The sequence below is a fragment of the Budorcas taxicolor genome, chromosome 3 (assembly GCF_023091745.1).
Source record: "Budorcas taxicolor isolate Tak-1 chromosome 3, Takin1.1, whole genome shotgun sequence".
Taxonomy (NCBI): domain Eukaryota; kingdom Metazoa; phylum Chordata; class Mammalia; order Artiodactyla; family Bovidae; genus Budorcas; species Budorcas taxicolor.
Window position 1 is genome coordinate 92,332,677 of NC_068912.1, and position 14,225 is coordinate 92,346,901.

General features: G+C 53.3%; 1 protein-coding gene across 1 annotated transcript; it reads left to right on the forward strand.

Annotated features, from left to right (window-relative positions):
• The first annotated feature begins 655 nt into the window (after positions 1–655).
• Positions 656–10,362, forward strand: LDLRAD1 (low density lipoprotein receptor class A domain containing 1). The gene is made up of 6 exons (XM_052638067.1): positions 656–676; positions 1,183–1,237; positions 3,878–4,006; positions 6,096–6,233; positions 8,663–8,791; positions 10,211–10,362. Exons 1-6 carry the CDS (start codon positions 656–658, stop codon positions 10,360–10,362), a joined length of 624 nt encoding a protein of 207 aa, XP_052494027.1.
• The last annotated feature ends 3,863 nt before the right edge of the window (positions 10,363–14,225 follow it).

Sequence of the window (14,225 nt, forward strand, 5' to 3'; positions counted from 1 at the left end):
GTTGGGTGTTGAGTGGGGAGGACAAAGAAATCCATCTACGGGGGCACTGCCTTTCTTCAGGAATGAGGGGAAAAGAAGTTTCGAGAGACAGATGAAAAAGCTGAAACTCAGGTTAAGTGACCTATCATTTTAGTGGAAAATACATATTCTTTCCACACAGATTATGTATTTCATTGAACAAACATCAGTGAAAGCACGATCCCTGCTTTTTAGCCACTGGAACCTTAATTCTGGGTATTTCCGCCTGGATCTTCATGCAGCTGGGGGGGACCTGAGATCCTCATCTCATCATCGATGTGGAGAAAAATCACACACTGAAAAATTTCTGGGTTCAGCTTCCCTCTCAACCCGTGCACCGTGTAACTCAAGGGCAGTTTCTCGCTCTCTGAACCTCAGGCTCTTCTCTCACATAGAGAATTCTGGCGTTGGAGCGTGGCTGTCAGCCTGCAGAGGGGGAAGAGGCCAGGCCAGAGCAGGGCCCTCCTGCCCTCTCCTCTTCTCAGGAGGCAGCCTGGGAGGAGCCCACCCACAGGGAGGGTGCGGCCAGGAAAGGCCTCCTGTCATTCCTCCTCCTGGCTGCCCTTGGTGACAGGCCGGGAACCTGGCGAGTTTTCCGCACTGCTAGGGCCGGAGACTGGAGCTGGGGGCCGGAGACATGAACAAGATCTTCCCCCAGGTAAGAGCTGCCCCGAGACGGCTCCTGACCTGGGGGGCGGGGCGCGGGGCAAACCCCGGGATAATGGTGGGCAGTAAAGAGGGGAGACACTGAGGTCCCCCACCGTCCCGGAGGCTCTCTACCACGTTGTAGGGAGATGCAACAGGTGAACCAGGTACATGGTTCAGGTGGTGAGAGCTGGGAGGGGACAGGAGGCTAGGGGAGGGAATAATCAACATTAAGGTGGGGCGCCTGGGGAGCTTCTCCAAGGGGGTACCCCCTGAGCTGGTTTGAAGGATGAACGTTTGCCAAATAGGCAGTGGAGGAAAAGGCTTTCCGGGCAAAGGGCACAGTACAGGCAAAAGCGTGGGAACATAAAGTAGACATGAGTGTGGGGCAGCCGAGTGGGAGGGACAGTGTTTCCACCCAAGGCTCTTGTGAGGCTTCTGAAAAACTTTTCAGTCTAGCCGCCTGAGGCTGGACCTCCCCTCACCTCAGCCCGCCCCACATTCTGTTCTCTTGGGCAGGGGGATGCCAATGGCAATGCTGCTGCTGGAAGCAAAGCCCTCCCTGGAGGGGAAGGTAAAGGCTGGGGGACCTGGGGCCAGCCCCTCACCCACATGGGACTTCCTTGATGCTGGGCGGTTGCTATGGAGACACAAAAGCGGCTCCCTAAGGCTCCCTCTGTCTCTCAGACCTCTGCCCCATTGTTGATGTCATCCATTCCCAGTGTCCCAGCCATCTGTACTGATGGCCATTTGCTAAATGCATAAGCTCATGTGCTGCCCACCCCACAGACATACACTGCCCCCCAAAACCCATAGAGGAAAGAGCTCTAGAGACCAGTCCCTGACTCAGGGTGACCCAGGTGGGTCTCTACCTCTGAGGGATAAGGTGGGAGGGATCTCACATTTATTGAGCACCTGCTCTCAGCCACAGGCTCACCAAGTGACCAGGACAGCGTGCTTTACTTCTGTGGAATAAATAAGAAAAGAATACTTTTATTGAGCACCTACTATGTGTTCAGTCTTGACTCTCACTTGACCACTGAGGGGAGAGACCCAGAGAGGTAGCTACTATTAATAACTACCAAGGATCAAGGCCCTACTGTGTGCCCAGCACCATGGGGCCTCTTCTACACCCAATGGTCAGCTCCGAGGGGGTCTCCTATTAGGTGCAATAGCAGATGAGGCAGCTGAGGTGACGTGAGGTCGGGTGGTTCAGCCAAACTGGGATCCCGCACGGGTGGGAGGCATGAGGCAGGGTTCAAGTTCAAATTAGGGTCCCTCGGCTTGCAGAGCCCCAGTATCTTTTTGCTCCACAGTGGCGCTCATTTATTTCAAGCCTGTTTCATGAAGGACCTGGCGTGGAATAATGGCCTCCTTTTCCCATCTGTCCCCAGGGGGATCAGCACTTAAGGGCTTTCAGGCTTTGAAGTGCGACCTTCACCTGGCCATGGAGCCCGAGACGCTCCTGTGATCCCTCCTGCCCCACCTGTGCTGCGCAAATATTTGAGAAGCAGCTGCTTGGCCAACTGACCAGGACGCTTCTCGTTGCCAGCCTTCTCGCTGTCTCCCTGGTTACCCGAGTTTACAAGGGAGCCACTGACCAAGGCTGCAAGGAATGTGGGCTTTAGATTTATGCTGCGTCTCCTAATATGTCTCCCTTCCCAAGGTACCCCCACCCTGGGCTTCAGCCACACTTTCTGTCCCCCACATGCCATCGGGACCTCTACCCTCCTGGGCCCTCTACTTGGACTGCGCTCTCCTTGCACCTTCCCCTCCACCCGCCCATGGAAATCCCATCCTCCTTCAAGCACCCAGGACACCCCATTCACCACCTTGGTCACCTGGCTGTGCGAGCTGCTGGGGTACAGGTACTGTTCTGACTGATGGACCAGCACAGAGCAGGCTGCTCTGAAAATGTGAGTGGACTGTATGGAAGAGACCTGAACTGACTCAAACTGGGTTCTTCCCAAAGCACCTATCGTGTGCCTGCTGCTGGGCTGACCTCTGGGGACACATGCTCCTGCCCTTCCCTCAGAAAATAGTCCCCGGGGGACAGAGGAGCGCTCACACTCTTGTTTTTGTGTCCAGACCTTGCCTTCTAAGTGCAACTACAAGCTTTTGGAGGGCAAGGATCAGAGATGTGCTTGCTTTTATGTCCTCTACAGAGCAGAGCACCTGGTATTAGTCACTCAGTCATGTTCAGCTCTTTGCAACCCCACGGACTATAGCCTGCCAGGATCCTCCAGGCAGGAGTACTGGAGTGGGTTGCCATTTCCTTCTCCAGGGGCTCTTCCCGACCCAGGGATTGAACATGGGTCTCCCATGTTGCAGGCAGATTCTTTACCATCTGAGCCACCAGGGAACTTAGAAGGTCCCCAATAAGATTTTCTTTCATTATTTCAAAAGCCAGAAAAAATTCAGGAGCAAAGTCAGTTAAGGGTGTCACTATCATTTCCAGATTGGCACATAGTAGATGCTCAATAAAGACAAATAGTAGCTAGAACCTTTATGGCACTTACTATGTACCAAGCCCTGTTCTGATCCAGTACCTAGCTCAATCCTCTCAACAATTCTAATGTAGGCATTGGAGCCCCATTTCCCACATGAGGAAAACAGGCACAGAGAAGTAAAGGGGCTTCTCAGAGTGGCCCAGCTGAAAAGTGGTGGAGCTGGGATTCCAACCAGCATCCTGGCAGGTTCCAGAAGGAACAATCAGCTGACACCATGGAAAGAGTGCCAATTTTGGCAGCAAACAGATGTGGGCTGACATAACAGCTCCACACAAGGGGACCTGGACTTTTCCTTCTCTGAGCTTCAGTTTCCTCATCTGTAAAATAAAAGTTGTCTTGAGTAATGAACTAATGGCCATGAAGGGCCTGCTTTGGCTTCTGCCCTACGGCAGGAACTCAGTAAGCAGGTGTCCGTGTCTCCTTCCTCATCTCCTGAGACTCATGGAAGGACACGGGGCTTAGGGGGTGGAGCAGAGACCTGGGGCCCTCGTCCCGACTGCCACTCACCAGCTACTGGATGTGGGCCAGGCCCAGGCGTTTGGTGGAGTGGGTCCACAGGCAGAGCTGAGAGCCTCTCAGTGGGCTTGGGAGCGCCCTCCTCCAGGGAAGCCTGTCCTACCCCAGGACCCCAGTGAAGAGGGACCACTTGTAGGGCTCAGGGCAGGGGACTGGCTGCTCCATCACGGGTTTCCCACCCCACACAGCGAACTGCAGCCCTTGCTGCTGCTCACGCCGAGGGGCCTGCCTCTCAGCTTTCCTGATGCTCCTGCTGACCACTCTTGCAGCTCTGATCGCCCTGGTCACCATCCTCGGACCCCCACCTCGCCCACCAGGTCAGGGTGGGCAAAAGAGAGTGGGTCAGACTTGTTGGGAGGGTAGAGGGAACACAGAGCGATGGGGGAAACTGATCCTGCCTGGCTTCTCCACAAAGTGACTTCTGAACAGTCCCTTAGGGTGCATGTACAGACACACACTTGACTCTGACAAGCACACACCTCTGAGCTTCCATCTGCACATCTGTAGCCTGAGCTGTTGAAGTGGACCCAGCTATGATGCCACCTCCTCCAGGAAGCCTTCCCCTGCCTGCCTTGTTTAGGAGCCTCGTTTCAGCTCCCATTGCTCTCACACTTCCTCTCCCCCCAAGCCCAATCACCCAGAGTGGTGTTGTCCTTCTGTGTGTCTGTCTTGACCACAAAGGACAGGGACCTGTCCAGTACATCCCTGAAGCCAGGCAGGCTTCAGCAGTGAGCCCAACACCAAACGTGACCTCGTGGAGCTAACAGTTTGCAGAGTGACACGGAGGTTAACCCAATAAGCACTTTAAGGCAGGCTTAGTTGACCTCTGAGAGTCTGGGATGGGGCTCTGGCCAGTTCAGGGATCAGGATGGGCACCTTGAGAAGGGAACAGCACTGAAGCATGGAGGGAAAGCAGGGTTGGTTGGTGGAGGGGGTGGCGGGAAAAGCATCCAGGCACAGGGAACAGCATGTGTGGGGTGAAAGGAAATATGAAGAGAAGGTCAGTGGGCTCGATGGACAGGGCAGCGGGTGGGGCCAGGGGCCCAGGGCCCAGCGCCTCAAAAGCTGCACTGGGGAAGGAGGTCACCATCTAGAGAGCCATGGGAAGGAATTAGCTGGAGGTGGGATGTCCCCAGACCTACCTTTCTGAGAGATGTCTCTGTTGCCTAGCAGGAGGTGCTAAGGGAACACAGTGAGAATAGGGGTAGAATCCACGGCACCCTCGTGCCTGTGCACGGACACTGCGGGTAGATGTGAACACAGGAAGAGCTGCCTCCATGCATGTACCTGAGTGTCTGTGTGTACATGTGTGCAAGCATCTGTGTGCATGCACATGTTTGTATGTGCAGGTACATATCTGTGTGTTTGCCCTTGTGTGTGCATGTCTGTGTTTGTGCAAGTGTGTCCAAGCGTGTATGTCTGTGGGCAGTTGTGTGTGTGTGACAATGTGCCTCTGAGAGCCAGCCCCCTCACACTAGCTGAGGCAGTTCCAGGAGACGAGCTGTGATTCACATGCGCACAGACCCACATAAACTCACCCCTACCTCCAACCCACACACACGTGTGTCTGCGTGCACAACCCGCAGAACTGGACCTCCAGGCTCCTCTGTCAGTTTCTCTCCCCTAATTCTTTGGAGCAGCCCCAGGGCTGGGTGCTCCACGCAGTGGGACAGAGGGAAGACTCTCAGAGGGACAGACACTCAGACGGTCCCCACCACTCCTGGGCACTGCGGAGGCAGCCCTACCTCAGGAAAGAGAGAGGCAGCAGCCTGGTTATTAGCTGTGTTGCCAGGCCTCTCAAACCTCACCGAGTCTTACTTTTCTCAGCTGTAAAATGGGGCTAGTGACAGCATGTCACAGGAGGGTTCAGGGAAACAATAGAATAAAAATGTGAATGTGTTTGCAGCCTGTACAGCTGTCCCAGATATAAGGACTGTGGCATAACGGTCACTAGCTGGCCCCAGGATGTTGCCTCTGACACCCTCACCTGCACCAGGAGCCCTGCCATGAAAACCCCATCACTGGCTTGAGGCCTGTCCTGAGGAGCTTCCCGTGAGATGGTTGTTCGATAGACATGGGAACCATGACTTTCTCTGCACTCTCTCCAGGCTTATTCACACAGAGACTTTTGTGTAATCTCCCCAGCAGTCCCACGGGGTGTGTGCTATGCTCCCCACTTTGGAGACAAGGAACCTGAGGCACAGAGAGGTCAGGTCACCTGCCCATGGTCACACAGCTGGCAAGTGGTTGAACTGGGGCTTGCACGCTATCTTCAATGCCGAGCTCAGGGTCCTCCCTGTGGCCCCAGCCCCTCGCTCCAGCTCAGGTGGGGCTCAGGGGGAGAACTTGGTGATGCCCTTGTGAACACCACCCTTGACCCTTCCGGGGCTGGCCCCGCCCACTCAGGGGCCCAGGCCTGTGTGACACAGACGAACAGGACAGGCTTCCTGTGCGACGACCGGAGCAGCTGCATCCCGGCCAGCAGGGTCTGTGACGGCGTTCGCACCTGTGCCCGTGGCGAGGACGAGGAGGAGGCCTTGTGCCGTGAGTACCTACGCCAGGGCCCCTTGAGAGCTGCCCCAACTCCAGCTCTCCCTGCAGCTAGACTGAAGCTTGACCACCCTGAACGTACCAGGCATCCTTGTGTGCTTCTATGCCTTTGGTTGTATACTGCCAGGAACATTTTCTCCCACCCTGTCCCAGTCACATGCACACACATATGCCCACACAAGGGAATGCCTCCATTCTGGGTCTGGAGAAACTTTATGCAACCCTCACGGCAGAGTTCAAGTGTTACCTCCTCCAAGAAGCCTTCTCTGACTCCCAAACTAGATGCTGCTGCTGCTCAGTCGCTTCAGTCGTGTCTGATTCTGTGTGATCCCATAGATGGCAGCCCACCAGGCTCCCCCATCCCTGGGATTCTCCAGGCAAGAACACTGGAATGGGTTGCCATTTCCTTCTCCAATGCATGAATGTGAAAAGTGAAAGTGAAGTCGCTCAGCTTTGTCGAACTCTTAGCGACCTCATGGACTGCAGCCCACCAGGCTCCTCCATCCATGGGATTCTCCAGGCAAGAGTACTGGAGTGGGGTGCCATCGCCTTCTCCACAAACTGGATGAAGTTCCCTTTACTGGACTCTCATAGCCCCTGTGCTTACCTGTGTCCCAGCCCCAGTCACATTGATTGTCAATCTCGTTTGGCATGTTTGCCCCCACCATCAAACTGTGAACTCCTCTGAGGCAAACCTAGTCTGCTTGCTCTTGGGGCCCAGGGCCTGGCACAGGGCTCTGCACAGAGAAATATCTGGAATGATTTGTTGAATAAATGATGAAGTTAGTGAATCAACCAATGAATGAATGGGAAGGTCTAACCCCAGACCTTAGACCTGACAGTTCTCAAGAGAGAGGAGTTGCCACAGAGGAGGGAAAGAGATCGGTGAGTTAGAGTGGGTGGGGCGGGATAGCTTATGAGGGAGGGTCATTGCGTCATGAGCCCTCAAGACCAGAAGAGGCCTTAAATTCATCTAGCCCATGTTCCAGCTCATGCCCCAACTCCTCTGCCACCCAGCCTCTGCTTGCACACTGCCAGGATAGAAGCTCACTACAACTCGAGGCAGCCGCTGCTCTCACTCTGGTTTTCCAATGGGGACGTCTCCCTTGTACTGAGTTTAGGGCTACCTCCCAACAGCACCCTTGACTGGTTCCAGCTGTAACCTCTCATCAACCCCTGCCCTCCAAGAACCATATGTCGATCTGTTTCCCATAATGGCATCACTGCGTGGATTGGAGATTGCTTTGTTGTCCCGCATGAGTTTCCTCTTCTCTGAACTACACTCTGAACTCCCAGTCACCCCGTTGTGATTGGTCTTTCCCACTCCACCAACATCCACAGAACACAAACCAACTGCCCATGTCCCTCTCCCTGGACTAGCTCCAGAAGCATCCATGACACTTCCAGCTGGCTCTGCCCAGTCCAAAGAACAAAGACTTTTCCCCTCCTAAGTCTGGGTTATATCTCTAGTGATGTGGCCTGAGTTTGTGTTAATTTTTGGTAGCCCTGTCACACTGCTGTCTAATATAGAACCCACTTTCAAGAACGGTGTCTGATTCCCTCTCACAAAACATGTGAACGCACATGCCCTGAGTTCCAGGATCCAAGTGCAAGACCTCACATCTATTCTTCTTAAAAAGTGTTTATTCTGCTTATCTGTGGCTGTGCTGGGTCCCCACCGCCGATCTGGCTTCTCTAGCTGCAGAGAGCAGGAGCCACTCTGGTTGCGGTGCTCGGGCTTTTCTCTGCAGTGGTTTCCTTGCCGTGGGGCGCGGGGTCTAAGTGCAGGGGCTTCAGGAGTCGCAGCACGTGGGCTCAGCAGCTGTGGCTCTCGGACTCTGCAGCACCGGCCCAGTAGTTGTGGCTCACAGGCATAGTTGCTCCATGGGATGTAAAATCTTCCCAGATCAGGGATTGAGTCTGTGTCTCCTGCATTGGCAGGTGATTTCTTTACCGGTTAGCCACCAGGGAAACTCCACATTTATGCTTGTTGTGTTCCAGTTGGAGGAAGCTTCCTGGAGGTGAAGGAACTTGAACCTGGGCTTGCAGGTGGGATGGTTTTGGACAGGTGTCAAGAAGGACATTTCTGGAGGGAGGAGGAGAGTAAGACATGCTGTGGATGGGAAGGAGCAAGAGCTGAGTAGGCGTGTGGAAGGGAGGAGCAGCTCTGGGCATGCTGTTGGATGAACAGGGAAAGAACCCTCCTCTCCCCTTGACTGACCTCCCCAGGAAACATTCTTCTTGTGTTCTCCTTGTGCCCTTCCTGGATGCTCAGTGACCTTGGGTTTGTCAGCTGCCAGGCTGGTCAGGACAGTCTACCTCCATTTAGCTGTGAGACACCTGCAGCCTGAATGTACCAGCCTGCCTGTACCTGAACTTCAGCCAGATGTGGACTTGCTCCTGCTTCATCTCTCCCTCTGTAGGAGCTGTGCCCCAGAGCCTCCCTGGCTTTCTCGTGGCTCACTGTGGAGACCCTGCTTCCTGGATCTACTCAGACCAAATGTGTGATGGGATCAACAACTGCGGGGACTGCTCAGATGAACTGAGCCCAGGTGGGGGTCTGGGCATAGGCTGGGCTGGGCAACTGGCCAGGCAGTGGCCAGAGGGCAGAAGTTAACCAGAGAATCTCTGAGGTTCCCCCTGCATCTCCTGTTTTCATTCTAGGAAGATGTTTTCCACTTCTGCTTGAATGCCTCAAGTGGCAGGGTGCTCATTACCACTACAAGTGGTTCCTTCCAGAGAGTTATTCTTCTGTGGTGGGGAGCTTAGTTTCAAGGTCTCAAATGAGGAAGCCAGGAAGCCCAGAGGGCAGTCACAAGAAGAGTACATACGTAGCCCAACTGGGGTTTGAACCTGGGCTTCCCTCATCTCCTCTGCACCACCCAACAATCCTGTGAGGAAAGCAGAGCAGAAATCACTGGCCCTAATTTATATATAGGTAAACTGAGGCCAGAGGGGAGAAGTGACTTAGTAAAATGAGTGATAAAGAGGGAGCTTGGGTATGAACTCAGGTCTCCCAACTCTAAGATTTGAGTTCTTTCACTCCCCCATAGTTTGCTTCCAATCTCTTCCCTGGCATTCAACCCACAAATATGTTCTGAGCACTGTTGGGGGCTGGCCTGGTGCTAGGTCCTGCTGGGAAGCAGCCAGGGGTCAAACATATGTCCTATCCCTAGGACTTACATCATGCTAGTGACTAAAGGTAGTGCCAGGGGTCCTGGAGAGGTTTTTGTTGCGGGGGAGGGGAGAAGAAATCACCAAGGGAGATTTCTCGGAAGAGACTGTGTTCAAGCAGGCCTTAAAAAATGGACAGGGTCTCACCAGGCAGAGGCTGAGTATGCAGCAGAGAACCCTGGAGGCCCAGGGTCCAGGGTGAAGGAGGGAGGCCTGCGAGGTTCCCTCAGGGAGTCGTAAGTGGGCTGGTGCGACCAGATTTAGGGTGAGGGGGAGGATGGGAGATGATGGGCACCCGTTAATATCTGAACACTGTCTGTGGGCCTGGCACTTGGCCTATCTTTCTTAGTAACAACCTCAAGCAGATAAGGAAACTGAGGCTCAGACAGGGTGAGAGACTTGCTTGAGGTCACACGCAAAGTCACACAGAATTTTAGCCCTTCTGGATGGCACATATACGATATATATGCCACTTCCTTCTGCTTTGGTACCTAAGGCAGATATTATTAGGCTTGGACACAGCCTCAGTGCTTTTCTCAGCTCAATAATCCTAGTGGGGCCCACTGATGGATCACATGAGATGTACATGGGACAGGGTATCTGTCTCCCTGCCACGAGGATGCCACCCCAGGAGGCTCTGAGCTGAGCTGGGGAGTCTAGATTCTCTCTTCTGCAGGAAATAAGGAATACAGTCAACCTGTGTCAGATAGGGTAGGGCTGTGGGGGCTATGGCCAGTTGCAGGGCTAAGGAGTGCCCTGGTGGATGGGGCATTCCAGCTGTTCTTCTGTCTTCCCAGGGACTACCTGCCCGCCCTGCGGCCCTGGGTGGTGGCGCTGCCCCTCGACTGTCTTCAGATACTGCAGCTGTATCCCCAGGAGCCTCTGCCGGGATCGTGTGCAGCATTGCTCCGACTGGTCTGACGAGTACTCCTGTCCTGGCCCTGACTGAATCACCCAGGCCAGAGCGGGCTGCTGGCTGGAATGGTGCTGCTAACCCTTCACATGCGCCATGAATCCAAGGGCAGAAAGGAGTCTTTGAGATCACGTAGAGGAATCTGCACACCACTGTCTCTGAATAGGAATTGCCTCTCCTGCTTTCAAGTTTTTCGTCCTCTGCTTGGATGCTTCCAGGGATGGGGGGCTCATTACCATGTTAGGCAGCTCCTAACAAAGATGAAGGAAACCTGCTTCCATGATTTGCAGCCCGCCTCTGGCGACACACAGAGGAAATCTGCTCCTTTGCTCCAAGACACGCTTATAGATCCTGACCTTGTCACTCCTTGGAGAAAAAATAAGTTTGGGGCTTGAACACCAAGCTGAGAAGTTTAGCCCTTCTGGATGGCACATATACGGTACATAATGCCACTCCCTGCTGCTTTGGTACCTAAGGCAGATATTGCTAGGTTTGGATACAGCCTCAGTGTTTTTCCCAGTTCAATAATCTAGTGGGGCCCACTAATGGATCACATGAGATGTACATGAGATGGGGTACTTGTCGCCCTGCTACAAGAAAGCCACCCCAGGAGGCTCCGAACTGTAGGAAGAACAGCCTGAGGAGCCCCTCCTCAACCCCTTCCATCCCCTCTCCTCTGGACCACTTCCACTCTCACCCCAAGACCACATGCCCGACCAAACAGCCCAGGTTCCTTCAAGTTGGGATTGTATTTCAATCCCGAAGCCTGAGTGAACCAGCTGTTTCTTGGCATACATTCCGGTTTTACAACACCCAGGCAGGCAAGGATGGATATATCCATTAAACAGATGAGGAAACTGTGGCCCCCAGGATCATACAGCAAAGTCAGGCTCAGAAGTGGGACTCAAACACGGTCCATGGTGTCCCAACCCCAAAGTCGTTTCTGCTACCAATGTGACCCTATCTTGGCCGGGGTGGAGGCAGAGTCTCTCAGTTATTAAAAATGTAGCTTGAGGGTCAGAAAGTGTCCCACCCTTATACTGAAAGATGGACTTGGAATCTGGCTAATAAGAGGGTTCCTGTTGATGAAGACAGACATATCCCTGTTGGAAATTAATAAATCAATTCTATGTATCAGTCTTCTGTGAGATTTGAATTAAAAATGGACATCTGAGAGACAGGTGAGCTCCGGTTCATTCATTGCCGCCTGAGTCAATTCATTTGCTCACTGAACAGTCTCTGTGTGCCTGTTCTGTGCCAAGCCCAGTGCCAGGCACCCAGAAGTGAACAGACCTGGACCCTAGTGCCCAAGGAGAAGAAGGTGTCACGGAGGAGGCCCCTCACACTGGAAGGACGGCTGGGGCAGCAGGAAGTGCTGGGCTGAGGGAACCAAAGAGGGGACTTGGAGAGCCAGGATATAACCATATTTCTGACTCAGATGAACTGAGGGCCAGCTCGCGGAACAGGACACCTCAGAGATCCTGCCCGAGCGAGGCTCAGCCCTGGGTTCTGGCACCTTTGGCTGAGTTTCTCTCCAAGGGCAGCACAAATGGGGCACAGCCAGCATGCTCAAGGCATCCTCGGTTCCGAAGACGGATCCAGAGGAACTGACTGACCCCTCAGGAGGAAGAAATGAAAATTCACTTGGACAGAGTGCCAGGCGGGCTATGAACTATGGGGCAACAAAGAGTCGGACACAACTGAGCGAGTAAGCATAACCCGGGGAACAAGAAAATGTCCAGCAGCTCATGCCCAGCGTTCACATGCCAACATGTTCCCGGTGCCCGGAGCATTAGATGTTGAAAACAAGGTCACTGAGGGGAGGCCATGGGAACAAGAGCCTATGCTAGCTCCCACTGAAACCACACAGCTTAGATTGGGCTCACACTCCGCCAAAACCCGGGCTGGGACTTGAGCCCACTGCCTTTTAATTGAGGTCACACGCCTGGTCTCAGGACTTAATGAAGCTCAGGTTCTTCAGGTCTCTTCACAGAAACAATTCAGGGATAGGTAAGAAGTGGGTTTATTTAGAGAGACACATATTCTGCAGACAGAATGCGATCCCTCTCAAAAGGTGAGAATGGCCCTGGGAGAAACACACTCCGCACGCAGAGCGTGGGCCATCTCAGAAGGGGGAGGGCCTGAAACACGGGGCGGCTAGTTTTTATGGGATGGGTGATTTCATAGGCTAACGAATGGGAGGATTCTTCCAACCATTTTGGGAAAGGGGAGCTTTCCAGGAATTGGCCCACCACCCACTTTTTGACCTTTTATAGTTAACCTTGGAACTGTCATGGCACCTGTGGGTGTGTCATTTAGCACACACTAATGTGAGTATACAGTGAGGTCCACTGGAAGTCAAATCTGCCAAATTGGACCTAACAGTTCCAATCGGTCTGTGTTGTATCCTCAAGTGCTATGCCATTCTTTTAAAGATTGTGCCCTGACGGTGTTTCAATACCAGTCAGCCTTGGTGTTTCAATTGCAGGAGAGGCCCAGTTCCCGCCAGGGGCTGGTGGTGCAAAGGTTGGCCCCTGTGGGAGAGAGATGGAGAGACCTCAGTGGTCATTCAGTCCTGAGCTCTTCAGTGGGCTGCAGCTTTCTCAGAAAAATGCTCAGAGGCACTCAGTTGCACATAATTCTATCCTCTGCTCCCAATCAAGCCCATCTATGGGCCTTTACAGGAAGAGGGGCCCCTTCCCAGGGCCTGAAAGTGGGCTCCTTCCTAACACTCAGAATGAGTTGTCCGAGAAGGCCCACAAACTGACAAAACAAAAATCTTGATTGTGAATGGGCCCCAGGATGGACAGCAATAGGGAGCCCAGGAGGACTGCTCTGCCGCGTGGCCCCAGTTGTACTGTGCTAATGGGGCTAACTTCTGGGCTGTCTCTGGGCAGTCATTGTGTTTGGCCCATATTTGGTCTGACTCAGGGTCCTTACTGATGGGACCTCCTGTTGTGAGACAACTCATAAGCAAGTTATCGTTGTGTCTGGCCAAGGTGGATGGTTTCAGTCAACCATCCCCTAACAGGCCCGTGGGGTTAAGATGTTTCAGTTTATAGGATGAAGAAACCAAAGCTGAGACCAACTTGCCTGAGTCCATTCAGCATGGCAGTAGCAGGGGAAAACCAAAACCCAGCTTTCTGGGTGCACACGGTTGACACTTGCTGAGTGCTCACTACTAAGCAGGCACCATGCAAGAAGAACTTTACCTCTCATCCTCCAACAAAGGCTCCGAGGGGGGTACAGTGTTTAGAGAGGCCAGGCAGCCTGTTGAAGGGTGCACGACTGGTGAGCGCAGAGGCAGAGAAACAGAATCCTGTGGGGTCGCCCAGAACAAAGGCCTTTCCGTGCCTCACCCCCTCATTTCTCACTTGGTCTCCTAGGTCTTTCCCGAGTTACAAAGAGCAGGCTCAACCAGTTACTATTAATAACCAGGGATGTGAAGAATATAGAAACAAAGGAACAGCAGTTAAGCAAGAAAAATAACGAGAAAACAAGAAAAGTTAAGAAAGGGATAAAACAGAGTCCTACTTCCTCCTCAAGGCATAAGCATAACAATCTGATGCCTATCTTGGAGTTGTTCTGTAGCAGCTAAGACCCCCACACTCAGATGGAGGCTGGTGGCCACAGACTTAGCACAAGCACTAGGCCCCAGACTGTCCAGGACCAGAGGGTGGATGGTGAAGATTCCTGGAACACCACACTGTTACTTCACAACCTACCAAGGAGAAGAAAGTCAGGAATCCTGGAGCCTTTCTCCCCAAATGTTGCCCTTAAAAATGCTCCCCTGTAAAAACAGAATGCTCCCCTGAAAGCCATTGGGGAGTTCGGGTCTTTTGAGCCTGAGCTGCCTGTTCTTGCTTGGCCATGCAATAAACCTTTCTTTGCTCTAAACT